The sequence below is a fragment of the Pygocentrus nattereri genome, chromosome 2 (assembly GCF_015220715.1).
Source record: "Pygocentrus nattereri isolate fPygNat1 chromosome 2, fPygNat1.pri, whole genome shotgun sequence".
NCBI classification, from domain to species: domain Eukaryota; kingdom Metazoa; phylum Chordata; class Actinopteri; order Characiformes; family Serrasalmidae; genus Pygocentrus; species Pygocentrus nattereri.
In genome coordinates, this window is record NC_051212.1 from 2,837,179 (window position 1) to 2,854,611 (window position 17,433).

The following is a 17,433-nucleotide window of genomic DNA, read 5'->3' on the forward strand; positions in this document are numbered from 1 at the left end:
TGGGTTCTAGTTGTCCTGAAGTGCAGTTTATTGTTGCTAAATGCAGTTTATTCAGGGTTCTAGTTGTCCTGAAGTGCAATTTATTCTGGGTTCTAGTTCTCCTGAAATGCAGTTTATTCTGGGTTCTGGTTGTCCTGAAATGCCGTTTATTCGGGATTCTAGTTGTCCTGAAGTGCAGTTTATTCTGGGTTCTAGTTGTCCTGAAATGCAGTTTATTCGGGATTCTAGTTGTCCTGAAATGCAGTTTATTCGGGATTCTAGTTGTCCTGAAATGCAGTTTATTCTGGGTTCTAGTTGTCCTGAAATGCAGTTTATTCTAGCTAAATGCAGTTTGTTCAGGGTTCTAGTTGTCCTGAAATGCAGTTTATTCTGGGTTCTAGTTGTCCTGAAGTGCAGTTTATTCGGGGTTCTAGTTGTCCTGATGTGCAGTTTATTCTGGATTCTAGTTGTCCTGAAATGCAGTTTATTCTGGGTTCTAGTTGTCCTGAAATGCACTTTATTCTAGCTAAATGCAGTTTGTTCAGGGTTCTAGTTGTCCTGATGTGCAGTATATTCTGGGTTCTAGTTGTCCTGAAATGCAGTTTATTCTGGGTTCTAGTTGTCCTGAAATGCAGTTTATGCTGGGTTCTAGTTGTCCTGAAGTGCAGTTTATTCGGGGTTCTAGTTGTCCTGAAATGCTGTTTATTCTGGGTTCTAGTTGCCCTGAAGTGCAGTTTATTCTATGTTCTAGTTGTCCTGAAGTGCAGTTTATTCGGGGTTCTAGTTGTCCTGAAGTGCAGTTTATTCTGTGTTCTAGTTGTCCTGAAGTGCAGTTTATTCGGGGTTGTAGTTGTCCTGAAGTGCAGTTTATTCTATGTTCTAGTTGTCCTGAAGTGCAGTTTATTCGGGGTTCTAGTTGTCCTGAAATGCAGTTTATGCTGGGTTCTAGTTGTTCTGAAATGCAGGTTATTCGGGGTTCTAGTTGTCCTGAAATGCAGTTTATTCGGGGTTCTAGTTGTCCTGAAATGCAGTTTATTCTGGGTTCTAGTTGTCCTGAAGTGCAGTTTATTCTGGGTTCTAGTTGTCCTGAAGTGCAGTTTATTGTTGCTAAATGCAGTTTATTCAGGGTTCTAGTTGTCCTGAAGTGCAGTTTATTCTGGGTTCTAGTTGTCCTGAAATGCAGTTTATTCTGGGTTCTGGTTGTCCTGAAATGCCGTTTATTCGGGATTCTAGTTGTCCTGAAGTGCAGTTTATTCTGGGTTCTAGTTGTCCTGAAGTGCAGTTTATTCTGTGTTCTAGTTGTCCTGAAGTGCAGTTTATTCGGGGTTGTAGTTGTCCTGAAGTGCAGTTTATTCTATGTTCTAGTTGTCCTGAAGTGCAGTTTATTCGGGGTTCTAGTTGTCCTGAAATGCAGTTTATGCTGGGTTCTAGTTGTTCTGAAATGCAGTTTATTGTTGCTAAATGCAGTTTATTCAGGGTTCTAGTTGTCCTGAAGTGCAGTTTATTCTGGGTTCTAGTTGTCCTGAAATGCAGTTTATTCTGGGTTCTGGTTGTCCTGAAATGCCGTTTATTCGGGGTTGTAGTTGTCCTGAAGTGCAGTTTATTCTATGTTCTAGTTGTCCTGAAGTGCAGTTTATTCGGGGTTCTAGTTGTCCTGAAATGCAGTTTATTCTGGGTTCTAGTTGTCCTGAAATGCAGTTTATTGTTGCTAAATGCAGTTTATTCAGGGTTCTAGTTGTCCTGAAGTGCAGTTTATTCGCGGTTCTAGTTGTCCTGAAATGCAGTTTATTCTGGGTTCTAGTTGTCCTGAAATGCAGTTTGTTCTGGGTTCTAGTTGTCCTGAAATGCAGTTTATTCTAGCTAAATGCAGTTTGTTCAGGGTTCTAGTTGTCCTGAAATGCAGTTTATTCTAGGTTCTAGTTGTCCTGAAATGCAGTTTATTCGGGGTTCTAGTTGTCCTGAAGTGCAGTTTATTCTGGGTTCTAGTTGTCCTGAAATGCAGTTTATTCTGGGTTCTAGTTGTCCTGAAATGCAGTTTATGCTGGGTTCTAGTTGTTCTGAAATGCAGGTTATTCGGGGTTCTAGTTGTCCTGAAATGCAGTTTATTCTAGGTTCTAGTTGTCCTGAAGTGCAGTTTATTCTGGGTTCTAGTTGTCCTGAAATTCAGTTTATTCTGGGTTCTAGTTGTCCTGAAATGCTGTTTATTCTGGGTTCTAGTTGTCCTGAAGTGCAGTTTATTCGGGGTTCTAGTTGTCCTGAAGTGCAGTTTATTCGGGGTTCTAGTTGTCCTGAAATGCAGTTTATTCGGGGTTCTAGTTGTCCTGAAATGCAGTTTATTCGGGGTTCTAGTTGTCCTGAAATGCAGTTTATTCTGGGTTCTAGTTGTTCTGAAATGCAGTTTATTTGGGGTTCTAGTTGTCCTGAAATGCAGTTTATTCTGGGTTTTAGTTGTCCTGAAATGCAGTTCATTCTGGGTTCTAGTTGTCCTGAAATTCAGTTTATTCTGGGTTCTACTTGTCCTGAAATTCAGTTTATTCTGGGTTCTAGTTCTTCTGAAATGCAGTTTATTCTGGGTTCTAGTTGTCCTGAAGTGCAGTTTATTCTGGGTTCTAGTTGTCCTGAAATGCAGTTTTTTCGGGATTCTAGTTGTCCTGAAATGCAGTTTATTCTGGGTTCTAGTTGTCCTGAAATGCAGTTTATTCTAGCTAAATGCAGTTTGTTCAGGGTTCTAGTTGTCCTGAAATGCAGTTTATTCTGGGTTCTAGTTGTCCTGAAATGCAGTTTATTCTGGGTTCTAGTTGTCCTGAAGTGCAGTTTATTCGGGGTTCTAGTTGTCCTGAAGTGCAGTTTATTCGGGGTTCTAGTTGTCCTGAAATGCAGTTTATGCTGGGTTCTAGTTGTCCTGAAATGCAGGTTATTCGGGGTTCTAGTTGTCCTGAAATGCAGTTTATTCTGGGTTCTAGTTGTCCTGAAGTGCAGTTTATTCTGGGTTCTAGTTGTCCTGAAATGCAGTTTATTGTTGCTAAATGCAGTTTATTCAGGGTTCTAGTTGTCCTGAAGTGCAGTTTATTCTGGGTTCTAGTTGTCCTGAAATGCAGTTTATTCTGGGTTCTGGTTGTCCTGAAATGCCGTTTATTCGGGATTCTAGTTGTCCTGAAGTGCAGTTTATTCTGGGTTCTAGTTGTCCTGAAATGCAGTTTATTCGGGATTCTAGTTGTCCTGAAATGCAGTTTATTCGGGATTCTAGTTGTCCTGAAATGCAGTTTATTCTGGGTTCTAGTTGTCCTGAAATGCAGTTTATTCTAGCTAAATGCAGTTTGTTCAGGGTTCTAGTTGTCCTGAAATGCAGTTTATTCTGGGTTCTAGTTGTCCTGAAATGCAGTTTATTCGGGGTTCTAGTTGTCCTGATGTGCAGTTTATTCTGGATTCTAGTTGTCCTGAAATGCAGTTTATTCTGGGTTCTAGTTGTCCTGAAATGCACTTTATTCTAGCTAAATGCAGTTTGTTCAGGGTTCTAGTTGTCCTGATGTGCAGTTTATTCTGGGTTCTAGTTGTCCTGAAATGCAGTTTATTCTGGGTTCTAGTTGTCCTGAAATGCAGTTTATGCTGGGTTCTAGTTGTCCTGAAGTGCAGTTTATTCGGGGTTCTAGTTGTCCTGAAATGCTGTTTATTCTGGGTTCTAGTTGTCCTGAAGTGCAGTTTATTCTATGTTCTAGTTGTCCTGAAGTGCAGTTTATTCGGGGTTCTAGTTGTCCTGAAGTGCAGTTTATTCTGTGTTCTAGTTGTCCTGAAGTGCAGTTTATTCGGGGTTGTAGTTGTCCTGAAGTGCAGTTTATTCTATGTTCTAGTTGTCCTGAAGTGCAGTTTATTCGGGGTTCTAGTTGTCCTGAAGTGCAGTTTATTCTGTGTTCTAGTTGTCCTGAAATGCAGGTTATTCGGGGTTCTAGTTGTCCTGAAATGCAGTTTATTTTGGGTTCTAGTTGTCCTGAAGTGCAGTTTATTCTGGGTTCTAGTTGTCCTGAAATGCAGTTTATTGTTGCTAAATGCAGTTTATTCAGGGTTCTAGTTGTCCTGAAGTGCAGTTTATTCTGGGTTCTAGTTGTCCTGAAATGCAGTTTATTCTGGGTTCTAGTTGTCCTGAAATGCCGTTTATTCGGGATTCTAGTTGTCCTGAAGTGCAGTTTATTCTGGGTTCTAGTTGTCCTGAAATGCAGTTTATTCGGGATTCTAGTTGTCCTGAAATGCAGTTTATTCGGGATTCTAGTTGTCCTGAAATGCAGTTTATTCTGGGTTCTAGTTGTCCTGAAATGCAGTTTATTCTAGCTAAATGCAGTTTGTTCAGGGTTCTAGTTGTCCTGAAATGCAGTTTATTCTGGGTTCTAGTTGTCCTGAAATGCAGTTTATTCGGGGTTCTAGTTGTCCTGATGTGCAGTTTATTCTGGATTCTAGTTGTCCTGAAATGCAGTTTATTCTGGGTTCTAGTTGTCCTGAAATGCACTTTATTCTAGCTAAATGCAGTTTGTTCAGGGTTCTAGTTGTCCTGATGTGCAGTTTATTCTGGGTTCTAGTTGTCCTGAAATGCAGTTTATTCTGGGTTCTAGTTGTCCTGAAATGCAGTTTATGCTGGGTTCTAGTTGTCCTGAAGTGCAGTTTATTCGGGGTTCTAGTTGTCCTGAAATGCTGTTTATTCTGGGTTCTAGTTGCCCTGAAGTGCAGTTTATTCTATGTTCTAGTTGTCCTGAAGTGCAGTTTATTCGGGGTTCTAGTTGTCCTGAAGTGCAGTTTATTCTGTGTTCTAGTTGTCCTGAAGTGCAGTTTACTCGGGGTTGTAGTTGTCCTGAAGTGCAGTTTATTCTATGTTCTAGTTGTTCTGAAGTGCAGTTTATTCGGGGTTCTAGTTGTCCTGAAATGCAGTTTATGCTGGGTTCTAGTTGTCCTGAAATGCAGGTTATTCGGGGTTCTAGTTGTCCTGAAATGCAGTTTATTCTGGGTTCTAGTTGTTCTGAAGTGCAGTTTATTCTGGGTTCTAGTTGTCCTGAAATGCAGTTTATTGTTGCTAAATGCAGTTTGTTCAGGGTTCTAGTTGTCCTGAAGTGCAGTTTATTCTGGGTTCTAGTTGTCCTGAAATGCAGTTTATTCTGGGTTCTAGTTGTCCTGAAATGCAGTTTATTCTGGGTTCTAGTTGTCCTGAAGTGCAGTTTATTCTGGGTTCTAGTTGTCCTGAAATGCAGTTTATTGTTGCTAAATGCAGTTTATTCAGGGTTCTAGTTGTCCTGAAGTGCAGTTTATTCTGGGTTCTAGTTGTCCTGAAATGCAGTTTATTCTGGGTTCTGGTTGTCCTGAAATGCCGTTTATTCGGGATTCTAGTTGTCCTGAAGTGCAGTTTATTCTGGGTTCTAGTTGTCCTGAAATGCAGTTTATTCGGGATTCTAGTTGTCCTGAAATGCAGTTTATTCGGGATTCTAGTTGTCCTGAAATGCAGTTTATTCTGGGTTCTAGTTGTCCTGAAATGCAGTTTATTCTAGCTAAATGCAGTTTTTTCAGGGTTCTAGTTGTCCTGAAATGCAGTTTATTCTGGGTTCTAGTTGTCCTGAAATGCAGTTTATTCGGGGTTCTAGTTGTCCTGATGTGCAGTTTATTCTGGATTCTAGTTGTCCTGAAATGCAGTTTATTCTGGGTTCTAGTTGTCCTGAAATGCACTTTATTCTAGCTAAATGCAGTTTTTTCTGGGTTCTAGTTGTCCTGATGTGCAGTTTATTCTGGGTTCTAGTTGTCCTGAAATGCAGTTTATTCTGGGTTCTAGTTGTCCTGAAATGCAGTTTATGCTGGGTTCTAGTTGTCCTGAAGTGCAGTTTATTCGGGGTTCTAGTTGTCCTGAAATGCTGTTTATTCTGGGTTCTAGTTGCCCTGAAGTGCAGTTTATTCTATGTTCTAGTTGTCCTGAAGTGCAGTTTATTCTGGGTTCTAGTTGTCCTGAAGTGCAGTTTATTCTGGGTTCTAGTTGTCCTGAAGTGCAGTTTATTCTGGGTTCTAGTTGTCCTGAAGTGCAGTTTATTCTATGTTCTAGTTGTCCTGAAGTGCAGTTTATTCGGGGTTCTAGTTGTCCTGAAATGCAGTTTATGCTGGGTTCTAGTTGTCCTGAAATGCAGGTTATTCGGGGTTCTAGTTGTCCTGAAATGCAGTTTATTTTGGGTTCTAGTTGTCCTGAAGTGCAGTTTATTCTGGGTTCTAGTTGTCCTGAAATGCAGTTTATTGTTGCTAAATGCAGTTTATTCAGGGTTCTAGTTGTCCTGAAGTGCAGTTTATTCTGGGTTCTAGTTGTCCTGAAATGCAGTTTATTCTGGGTTCTGGTTGTCCTGAAATGCCGTTTATTCGGGATTCTAGTTGTCCTGAAGTGCAGTTTATTCTGGGTTCTAGTTGTCCTGAAATGCAGTTTATTCGGGATTCTAGTTGTCCTGAAATGCAGTTTATTCGGGATTCTAGTTGTCCTGAAATGCAGTTTATTCTGGGTTCTAGTTGTCCTGAAATGCAGTTTATTCTAGCTAAATGCAGTTTGTTCAGGGTTCTAGTTGTCCTGAAATGCAGTTTATTCTGGGTTCTAGTTGTCCTGAAATGCAGTTTATTCGGGGTTCTAGTTGTCCTGATGTGCAGTTTATTCTGGATTCTAGTTGTCCTGAAATGCAGTTTATTCTGGGTTCTAGTTGTCCTGAAATGCACTTTATTCTAGCTAAATGCAGTTTGTTCAGGGTTCTAGTTGTCCTGATGTGCAGTTTATTCTGGGTTCTAGTTGTCCTGAAATGCAGTTTATTCTGGGTTCTAGTTGTCCTGAAATGCAGTTTATGCTGGGTTCTAGTTGTCCTGAAGTGCAGTTTATTCGGGGTTCTAGTTGTCCTGAAATGCTGTTTATTCTGGGTTCTAGTTGCCCTGAAGTGCAGTTTATTCTATGTTCTAGTTGTCCTGAAGTGCAGTTTATTCGGGGTTCTAGTTGTCCTGAAGTGCAGTTTATTCTGTGTTCTAGTTGTCCTGAAGTGCAGTTTACTCGGGGTTGTAGTTGTCCTGAAGTGCAGTTTATTCTATGTTCTAGTTGTTCTGAAGTGCAGTTTATTCGGGGTTCTAGTTGTCCTGAAATGCAGTTTATGCTGGGTTCTAGTTGTCCTGAAATGCAGGTTATTCGGGGTTCTAGTTGTCCTGAAATGCAGTTTATTCTGGGTTCTAGTTGTTCTGAAGTGCAGTTTATTCTGGGTTCTAGTTGTCCTGAAATGCAGTTTATTGTTGCTAAATGCAGTTTGTTCAGGGTTCTAGTTGTCCTGAAGTGCAGTTTATTCTGGGTTCTAGTTGTCCTGAAATGCAGTTTATTCTGGGTTCTGGTTGTCCTGAAATGCCGTTTATTCGGGATTCTAGTTGTCCTGAAGTGCAGTTTATTCTGGGTTCTAGTTGTCCTGAAATGCAGTTTATTCGGGATTCTAGTTGTCCTGAAATGCAGTTTATTCTGGGTTCTAGTTGTCCTGAAATGCAGTTTATTCTAGCTAAATGCAGTTTGTTCAGGGTTCTAGTTGTCCTGAAATGCAGTTTATTCTGGGTTCTAGTTGTCCTGAAATGCAGTTTATTCGGGGTTCTAGTTGTCCTGATGTGCAGTTTATTCTGGATTCTAGTTGTCCTGAAATGCAGTTTATTCTGGGTTCTAGTTGTCCTGAAATGCACTTTATTCTAGCTAAATGCAGTTTGTTCAGGGTTCTAGTTGTCCTGATGTGCAGTTTATTCTGGGTTCTAGTTGTCCTGAAATGCAGTTTATTCTGGGTTCTAGTTGTCCTGAAATGCAGTTTATGCTGGGTTCTAGTTGTCCTGAAGTGCAGTTTATTCGGGGTTCTAGTTGTCCTGAAATGCTGTTTATTCTGGGTTCTAGTTGCCCTGAAGTGCAGTTTATTCTATGTTCTAGTTGTCCTGAAGTGCAGTTTATTCGGGGTTCTAGTTGTCCTGAAGTGCAGTTTATTCTGTGTTCTAGTTGTCCTGAAGTGCAGTTTATTCGGGGTTGTAGTTGTCCTGAAGTGCAGTTTATTCTATGTTCTAGTTGTCCTGAAGTGCAGTTTATTCGGGGTTCTAGTTGTCCTGAAGTGCAGTTTATTCGGGGTTCTAGTTGTCCTGAAATGCTGTTTATTCTGGGTTCTAGTTCTTCTGAAATGCTGTTTATTCTGGGTTCTAGTTGTCCTGAATTGCAGTTTATTCGGGGTTCTAGTTGTCCTGAAATGCAGTTTATTCGGGGTTCTAGTTGTCCTGAAATGCAGGTTATTCGGGGTTCTAGTTGTCCTGAAATGCAGGTTATTCGGGGTTCTAGTTGTCCTGAAGTGCAGTTTATTCTGTGTTCTAGTTGTCCTGAAATTCAGTTTATTCTGGGTTCTAGTTGTCCTGAAATGCTGTTTATTCTGGGTTCTAGTTGTCCTGAAGTGCAGTTTATTCTATGTTCTAGTTGTCCTGAAGTGCAGTTTATTCGGGGTTCTAGTTGTCCTGAAGTGCAGTTTATTCTATGTTCTAGTTGTCCTGAAGTGCAGTTTATTTGGGGTTCTAGTTGTCCTGAAATGCAGTTTATTGTAGCTAAATGCAGTTTATTCTGGGTTCTAGTTGTCCTGAAGTGCAGTTTATTCTATGTTCTAGTTGTCCTGAAGTGCAGTTTATTCGGGGTTCTAGTTGTCCTGAAATGCAGTTTATTCTGGGTTCTAGTTGTCCTGAAATGCATTTTATTCGGGGTTCTAGTTGTCCTGAAGTGCAGTTTATTCTGGGTTCTAGTTGTCCTGAAATGCAGGTTATTTGGGGTTCTAGTTGTCCTGAAATGCAGTTTATTCTGGGTTCTAGTTGTCCTGAAATGCAGGTTATTCAGGGTTCTAGTTGTCCTGAAATGCAGTTCATTCGGGGTTCTAGTTGTACTGAAGTGCAGTTTATTCTGGGTTCTACTTGTCCTGAAATTCAGTTTATTCTGGGTTCTAGATGTTCTGAAATGCTGTTTATTCTGGGTTCTAGTTCTTCTGAAATGCAGTTTATTCTGGGTTCTAGTTGTCCTGAAATGCAGTTTATTCTGGGTTCTAGTTGTCCTGAAATGCAGGTTATTCGGGCTTCTAGTAGTCCTGAAATGCAGTTTATTCGGGGTTCTAGTTGTCCTGAAATTCAGTTTATTCTATGTTCTAATTGTCCTGAAGTGCAGTTTATTCGGGGTTCTAGTTGTCCTGAAGTGCAGTTTATTCGGGGTTCTAGTTGTCCTGAAGTGCAGTTTATTCGGGGTTGTAGTTGTCCTGAAGTGCAGTTTATTCTATGTTCTAGTTGTCCTGAAGTGCAGTTTATTCTATGTTCTAGTTGTCCTGAAGTGCAGTTTATTCGGGGTTCTAGTTGTCCTGAAGTGCAGTTTATTCGGGGTTCTAGTTGTCCTGAAATGCTGTTTATTCTGGGTTCTAGTTCTTCTGAAATGCAGTTTATTCTGGGTTCTAGTTGTCCTGAAATGCAGTTTATTCTGGGTTCTAGTTGTCCTGAAATGCAGGTTATTCGGGGTTCTAGTTGTCCTGAAATGCAGGTTATTCGGGGTTCTAGTTGTCCTGAAATGCAGTTTATTTGTGGTTCTAGTTGTCCTGAAATGCAGGTTATTCGGGGTTCTAGTCGTTTTGAAATGCAGGTTATTCGGGGTTCTAGTTGTCCTGAAGTGCAGTTTATTCTATGTTCTAGTTGTCCTGAAGTGCAGTTTATTCGGGGTTCTTGTTGTCCTGAAGTGCAGTTTATTCTATGTTCTAGTTGTCCTGAAGTGCAGTTTATTCGGGGTTCTAGGTACAGAGTTATTTTATTATTTATTATTGTTGTAATAAATCTACTCAGATCCCCCTGAAAACCAGCGTTTAGTGAAGTTTCAGCCAAATGTGTGTTTCTAGGTTCAGGTCTCTGAGTGTTTGTAGGTGTGTAGTTGGGTCTGAGCTTCTATAGTGATGACTGTAAGCGGAGCTTCAGTAAAATAAACAGGTTATGAATGAGTGTTCAGGTACAGCTGTTCAGCCAGCAGGGGGAGGAAGAGGCCTGCAGAGGCGTGGAAGCGTTAGAGGAAAAGATCTGGTCATGATTTAAAGATCAGGGAATAGTAGAACCCAGTTTTCTGGAATTTGGAAAAGAGACGGGCGTATTTTTATAAGTGAGAGCTGCGTTTCACAGACAGTTTAATCCCAGAGTGTCTGAAGCTCTTTAAGCAGAAATGGGTTTTTTGGCCATTTCATACATTTCAAATGTATAAACACACTTGACATGTATTTCTATCCAGGGTGGGATAAAATCCCCCCAGAAGCGTAACAGAATAATCTGGTCAATAATGTAATAAAATCCAGTAATATAATAATACACTACAACCAATAATAATCATTAGTATTATTGAGACTAACAATATAGTAATTTTAATTAATAGATCATTAACTAATCATCGTTAGTGTGAACAGATCATTAATTCTAAGTAGGATAAGCGCATGATGGCAGCTGTTCATCAGCATGCAGCAGAAAACCTGTACCAAAGAATAATCATATGCTGGTGTGACCACCTGAGACATTATTGGCACCACTGTGACCACCTGAGACAGTTAGTAGCACCAGTGTGACCACCTGAGACAGTAGCACCAGTGTGACCACCTGAGACATTATTGGCACCACTGTGACCACCTGAGACAGTTAGTAGCACCAGTGTGACCACCTGAGACAGTTATTAGCACTACTGTGACCACCTGAGACAGTTAGTAGCACCAGTGTGACCACCTGAGACAGTTAGTAGCACCACTGTGACCACCTGAGACAGTTAGTAGCACCACTGTGACCTCCTGAGACAGTTAGTAGCACCAGTGTGAGCACCTGAGACAGTTATTAGCACCACTGTGAGCACCTGAGATAGTTAGTAGCACCAGTGTGACCAACTGAGACAGTTAGTAGCACCAGTGTGACCAACTGAGACCGTTAGTAGCACCAGTGTGACCACCTGAGATAGTAGCACCAGTGTGACCACCTGGGACAGTTAGTAGCACCAGTGTGACCACCTGGGACAGTTAGTAGCACCAGTGTGACCACCTGAGACAGTTAGTAGCACCAGTGTGACCACCTGGGACAGTTAGTAGCACCAGTGTGACCACCTGAGACAGTTATTAGCACTACTGTGACCACCTGAGACAGTAGCACCAGTGTGACCACCTGAGACTGTTAGTAGCACCAGTGTGACCACCTGAGACAGTTAGTAGCACCACTGTGACCACCTGAGACAGTTATTAGCACCACTGTGACCTCCTGAGACAGTTAGTAGCACCAGTGTGAGCACCTGAGATAGTTAGTAGCACCAGTGTGACCAACTGAGACAGTTAGTAGCACCAGTGTGACCAACTGAGACAGTTAGTAGCACCAGTGTAACCACCTGAGATAGTAGCACCAGTGTGACCACCTGGGACAGTTAGTAGCACCAGTGTGACCACCTGGGACAGTTAGTAGCACCAGTGTGACCACCTGAGACAGTTAGTAGCACCAGTGTGACCACCTGGGACAGTTAGTAGCACCAGTGTGACCACCTGAGACAGTTAGTAGCACCAGTGTGACCACCTGAGATAGTTAGTAGCACCAGTGTGACCACCTAGGACAGTTATTTGCACCAGTGTGACCACCTGAGACAGTTAGTAGCACCACTGTGACCACCTGAGACAGTTAGTAGCCCATAGCATATAAATCATAAATCAGTGAGAAACTCAGTAAGTCATACATATTTGACTGGAACACAACCAGAGGGCTCACAGCGCATCTTCTGAAGGTGCAGGGAAAAACTCAAAGGGCTGAGTAGGCGACTTCAGGAAGTCGGTCACTTGAGTTTATAGGTCAGACTGAAGGCCTGTCTCTAATATTCAGATCATGCCACTGAGAAATGACCACGGTTAGATTTTCGGACAGAGGTAAAATATTGTCTATTTGACAAAATGATCAGCTTAAAGTCCTAAAATAAATAATTTCTCAAACTGTAATGATTCATTAACTGTGGGCAACTCTGAAAATGTAGTAAATGGCCAGTAATGTCCAGAAAACAGTCCACAAGGTCAGAGCGCAGAGATCTCACAGGCAGATAATCCACAGGGAAATAGCAGAAGGAGTAAACGGTAAACAGGCAAACGGGTCATAAACGATCAGACATAGAAACAATGGAAACGCTCAGTCTGTCCTAAGACTAAACAATGCTTCACACAGATCCTGTGCTAAGTCTGGGCTTAAAAGCTAAAGCTAATAGCAAAACACCACATTAGTATTAGGACATTAGGAGAGTGAGACTGGTGATTGGAGCTTGCAGGCAGGTCAGAGATGGCAGGAGACATGTGACTTCCAGGAGGAGTCTGGGGGATGGAGTCCAAGGGATACATGACGTGATGAATCACATTTAATATCAATACATGAACTAACCAGGTAAACAAAATCTGTTTTGATTGTAGGTTGACTTTCACATCCTGCTCATAAGGTCCATGATGGAACCTCCTGAATTCAGCAACAGAGTACCCAGCTGCGTGTCTTTGAAGAGTGACCGGTCTATGGGGGAGCCTCCTGGATTCAACAGAGGAGGAAGACAATCCAGCTGCGTGTCTATGAAGAGTGACCGGTCTATGGGGGAACCTCTGGGATTCAGCAGAGGAGGAGAACCCAGCTGCGTGTCTATGAAGAGTAACTGGTCTATGGGGAAACCTCTGGGATTCAGCAGAGGAGGAGGAGAACCCAGCTGCATGTCTATGAAGAGTGACTGGTCCATGGGGGAACCTCTGGGATTCAGCAGAGGAGGAAGAGAACCCAGCTGTGTGTCTATGAAGAGTGATTGGTCCATGGGGGAACCTCTGGGATTCAGGAGAGGAGGAAGACAACTCAGATGTGTGTCTATGAAGAGTGACCGGTCCATGGGGGAACCTCTGGGATTCAGCAGAGGAGGAAGACATCCCAGCTGTGTGTCTAAGAAGATTGACCGGTCCATGGGGAAACGTTCTGGATTTAGGAGAGGACGAGGAGGAGAACCCAGCTGTGTGTCTGTGAGCCCAAAGTGAGTTATTCAGATTCAGATTCAGATTCCTTTATTGATCCCAGTGGGAAATTGCAGTTGTTACAGTTGCAGCCATTTATGTAAAAATAAACACTTTACTAATAATTTAAGATAATATAGAGAATTTACAGTATGTACACCAGATTTAAGTACTCAGGAATATAGTCAGGTGGCAGTGATTTTGATAGTAATATGAAACATCAGGTATAGAGCAATTACAATTATTTAAATTATTTAAATTAAGTTAGTGTCCCTCTTGAGTTTTTGCACACACAATTGTTGTTATTGCACATATGAACAGTTTGGTATTGAGTTTTGTGAATCACACACTGAGGGAGGAGTTATAGAGTTTGATGGCCACAGGTAAGAATGACTTCCTGTGGCGCTCTGTGGTGCATTTTGGTAGAGTGAGTCTTGAGCTGAATGAGCTCTTGTGTCTCATCACCGTGTCGTAGAGTGGGTGGGAGCCATTGTTTATAATGGCCCGCAGTTTAGACAGCATCCTCCTCTCCGACACTGCCGTCAGCGAGTCCAGCTCCACACCCACAACATCACCGGCCTTGCAGATCAATTTGTTGAGTCTGTTGGCATCTGCCACCCTCAGCCTGCTTCCCCAGCATGCAACAGCATAGAGGATAGCACTCGCCACCACAGTCTCATAGAAGATCCTGAGCATAGTCCGGCAGATGTTGAAGGACCTCAGGCGCCTCAGAAAATAGAGACGACTTTGGCCCTTCCTGTAGAGGGCGTCAGTGTTCTTAGCCCAGTCCAGTTTATTGTCAATATACACACCCAGATATTTGTAATCATCCACAGTGTCCACACTGACCCCGCTGATGGACACAAGGGTCACCGATGCCTTGTCCCTCCTCAGGTCCACCACCAGTTCCTTTGTCTTTGTCACATTGAGCTGCAGGTGGTTCCGCTCGCACCATGCGACAAAGTCCTTCATCGTCGCCCTGTACTCATCCTCTTCACCCTTGCTGATACATCCAACTATTGCAGAGTCATCAGAAAACTTCTGAAGGTGGCAAGTCTCTGTGCAGTAGCTGAAGTCCGTGGTGTAGAGGGTGAAGAGGAAGGGAGAGAGGACAGTACCTTGTGGGTCTCCAGTGTTGCTGACTACTCTGTCCGACACACAGTGCTGCAGGCGTACATACTGTGGTCTGCCGGTCAGATAGTCAACAATCCAGGACACAAGGGGGGCATCTACCTGCGTCACTGTGAGCTTATCGCCCAGAAGAGCGGGCCAGACGGTGTTAAATGCGCTGGAGAAGTCAAAAAACATGACCCTCACAGAGCTGGCTGGCTTATCCAGGTGAGCATAAACTCTGTTGAGCAGGTAGATGATGGCGTCTTCAACTCCCAGGCGGGGCTGATAGGCAAACTGGAGGGGATCTAGAAAAGGCTGGACTATGGGTCGGAGCTGATCCAAGACGAGCCTCTCCATGGTCTTCATGACATGAGACGTCAGTGCCACTGGCCTGTAGTCCTTGGCGTCACTGGGTCGTGGCGTCTTTGGGACAGGAACAATGCAAGATGTCTTCCACATCATGGGGACCCTCTGGAGACTCAAGCTCAAGTTGAAGACTCGTTGAAGTACTCCACAAAGTTGGGTAGCACAGGCTTTAAGCACCCTGGGTGGAACCCCATCAGGGCCTGCAGCCATGTTTGTGTGGAGTCTCTTCAGTTGTCTTCTCACCTGGTCAGCAGTGAGACACACTGTAGAGGAGGTGGGTGGGGGAGGGATGGAGGTGTGAGATGGGCTGTCACACGAGGGGGGCAGGCTATCAGGAGGGGGAGGGGGGATGAGTGGTATGGTCTGCTGAGGACTGGCAGCAGTGGAGTCAGGCGGGGGGGGACAGAGCCTGCCATGTCAAATCTGTTAAAGAACAGATTTAGCTTGTTGGCCCTGTCCACACCGACCTCTACTCCTCTGTTGTTGTTGGACCTGAAGCTGGTGATGGTCCTCATCCCATTCCAGACCTCCGTCATGTTGTTCTGCTGGAGTTTCCACTTAATAGCTGTCCTCAGTTCCCTCTGGATCGTTCTCACCTCCTCCCTATCTCCAGCTCTGAAGGCCCTCTTCTTCTTGTTGAGGAGAGCCTTAATGTCCTTTGTTACCCACGGCTTGTTGTTTGGGTAACATTTAACAGTCTTGTTTGGGACAGTGGAGTCCACACAGAAGTTAATGTAGTCCATGATGCACTCTGTGAGCCCGTCGATGTCCTCTCCGTGCAGCTCACAGAGTGCAGACCAATCAGTAGCCTCAAAGCAATTCTGCAGTGCCTCGTAAGTCTCCACAGACCATCTACTCACTATCCGCTTGGTCACAGGCTGACTCTTCACCAGCGGCACATAACAGGAGCTGAGGTGAACCAAGTTGTGGTCTGACCTACCCAGAGGGGGAAGGGGGGAGCAGCTGTATGCGTCCTTAACATTAGCATACCTTACAGGTGTATTACCTTACAGGTGTATTACTGATGAGTGTTGAGGTGATAGTGTAAGAACTTTATCAGACACAGCACAGCTCCCTTTTTATGGTTTATGACTGATGTTTATTAAAGGCTAATTAACTAAGCTAATATGAATCTGTCAGACACATCAATGAAGGCGTGAAGCAAGCGTTCCAGACTCATGATCATCAGTAGTAAACAAATCAAAAATAAACCCAAGAATTGCGGCTTAAAAGCCTGATGTTTTGCCTGGTGACTGTTATACACACTGTTTACTCATGAAACTAAACTGAACATCTTAAATTATTTAACAGTGCTTTTTTAGATTTTCATGCAGTTGTATATTTTATATACTCCCAACTTTACTGTTTGAGCTTTAAGACAAACTTTTATACAGCCAACATCACTAATAATGGATGTTATATGTTTAAAGTTAATATCTACCCTTCAATGGCAGAAGGGTGATTCCTCTCAGCTCCACCAGATGGCAGCAATGACTCACTTTGGTCTCCTCCCAATGAAACGGCCACAAAGTTTCTGTTAATTATTACTGGGTCAGGATGTTCTGCGTGGTTCTCCAGGGCAGCTTCATCTACCTCAGTCTCCAAACTACAATTCTTATGAATGATGTTAATCTTGGTCTTGTGGGTCCACACCTTACACCTCCAGAGTGTGCCCTGTTAATAACTTTACAATGACCAATAGACGACCAGCACATGTCTACTCTCTCCCCTTTTGAGTGTAAAATGAGTGGTTGTAATCCTGGATGAAAATTTACCTTCACCGGTCACAAGGCTGTTGTTTTTGTGTCTGCCCACATAGCTTTAACTAATCTCTGCGTTCCCCACTTCCCATGTCTCTTCCAGTCTGAGCAACTTATCAGGCAAAAGTTAACCAGAGAGCAAAAGCTAACCCAACCAGCAGAACCAGAAGTTCATCTCTGTCCATCTTTCTGCTTATCTGGTTCGTCCAGCTGTCCTTGCCAGCGTTCTGTGAGATTTAATTCACTGCATTAAAGTAAATAAAACACTTTTTTAAGCTGTCACCACATTTTAGTGAGCCATGAGCACAGCAACGTAGTGAGGAACACAACCTGCATATGTAGAGCTGTGAGTACTGATCATTCTGATATTCAGGGATCCATAACAGTAAAACATAATAAAGACAATAAAAGCTGCACTATCTCTGCCTTCTGAGTCACATCCTCAACACCGTCCAGACAGTCCTCAGATAGATCTGATCAGCAGCTTTAAGAGCTTTTTCCATTAAAACTTTGAGGAAAGTTTAATATCAGGCACAGTTTTAGTTTCATATAAACATTTCTTAACACTGAAAGGGGACCTAAACTTTTACACATGACTGTGTGAGAACAGTAGTTAATCTATACTTTATCTCATTGAGTCGTGTTGAAAGCCACTGTAAAACTCTAGATATTGAGTTCTATATGAATGTGCTCTGAAAGCCTCGTGTGAGGCACCTTCCTCTTTTTCTACTCAGACAACTGCAGTTTGTCATGTTCAGATGTTTCAGATATTATTAATAAACTGAGTGGCTTTAGGTGCATCGTTTCCTGAAGATCTGCATGTGTGATCAAACATGTTTGAGAACATTACAGTAAAGTTCATTCCCATCAGCTTCTTACCTGGAAATGTCCTGCCTGACTAGTTCAGGTGGTGTTTTTTTTATGGGCCGATATTCTGAAATATTCTGCTATCGGCACGTTGTTGAAGGATAACAGCTGTTGTACTACAGATTATGCAGATTATAAACAGGCTGGTAATCCTCATTCATGAATGAGAGAAGAAGTTATTGAGGTGTTAATTACTCTCAGTGTAATGTTAAGTCTGGGTCATGGGGTCATGATGCAAGACATACAGAAGGAGCTCCTCCACTAAGTACATGAAAATAAAGACGTGTGATGATCAGTTTAATCAGCATTTC

General features: G+C 42.8%; 3 protein-coding genes across 4 annotated transcripts in view; all 3 read left to right on the forward strand.

Moving 5' to 3' along the window:
* The window catches only part of LOC108416826 (NACHT, LRR and PYD domains-containing protein 12-like), a 578,836-nt gene that overhangs the window by 261,082 nt on the left and 300,321 nt on the right, over positions 1-17,433 (forward strand).
* LOC108416244 (NLR family CARD domain-containing protein 3-like) overlaps positions 1-17,433 on the forward strand; it is a 30,707-nt gene that overhangs the window by 11,234 nt on the left and 2,040 nt on the right. The window contains exon 2 of the mRNA XM_037532194.1: positions 12,444-13,036. Coding sequence (XP_037388091.1) covers positions 12,474-13,036 — 563 coding nt within the window. The 5' untranslated portion in view covers positions 12,444-12,473. The remainder of the gene's footprint in view (positions 1-12,443; positions 13,037-17,433) is intronic.
* The window catches only part of LOC108414856 (NLR family CARD domain-containing protein 3-like), a 146,022-nt gene that overhangs the window by 11,223 nt on the left and 117,366 nt on the right, over positions 1-17,433 (forward strand). The window lies entirely within an intron of this gene.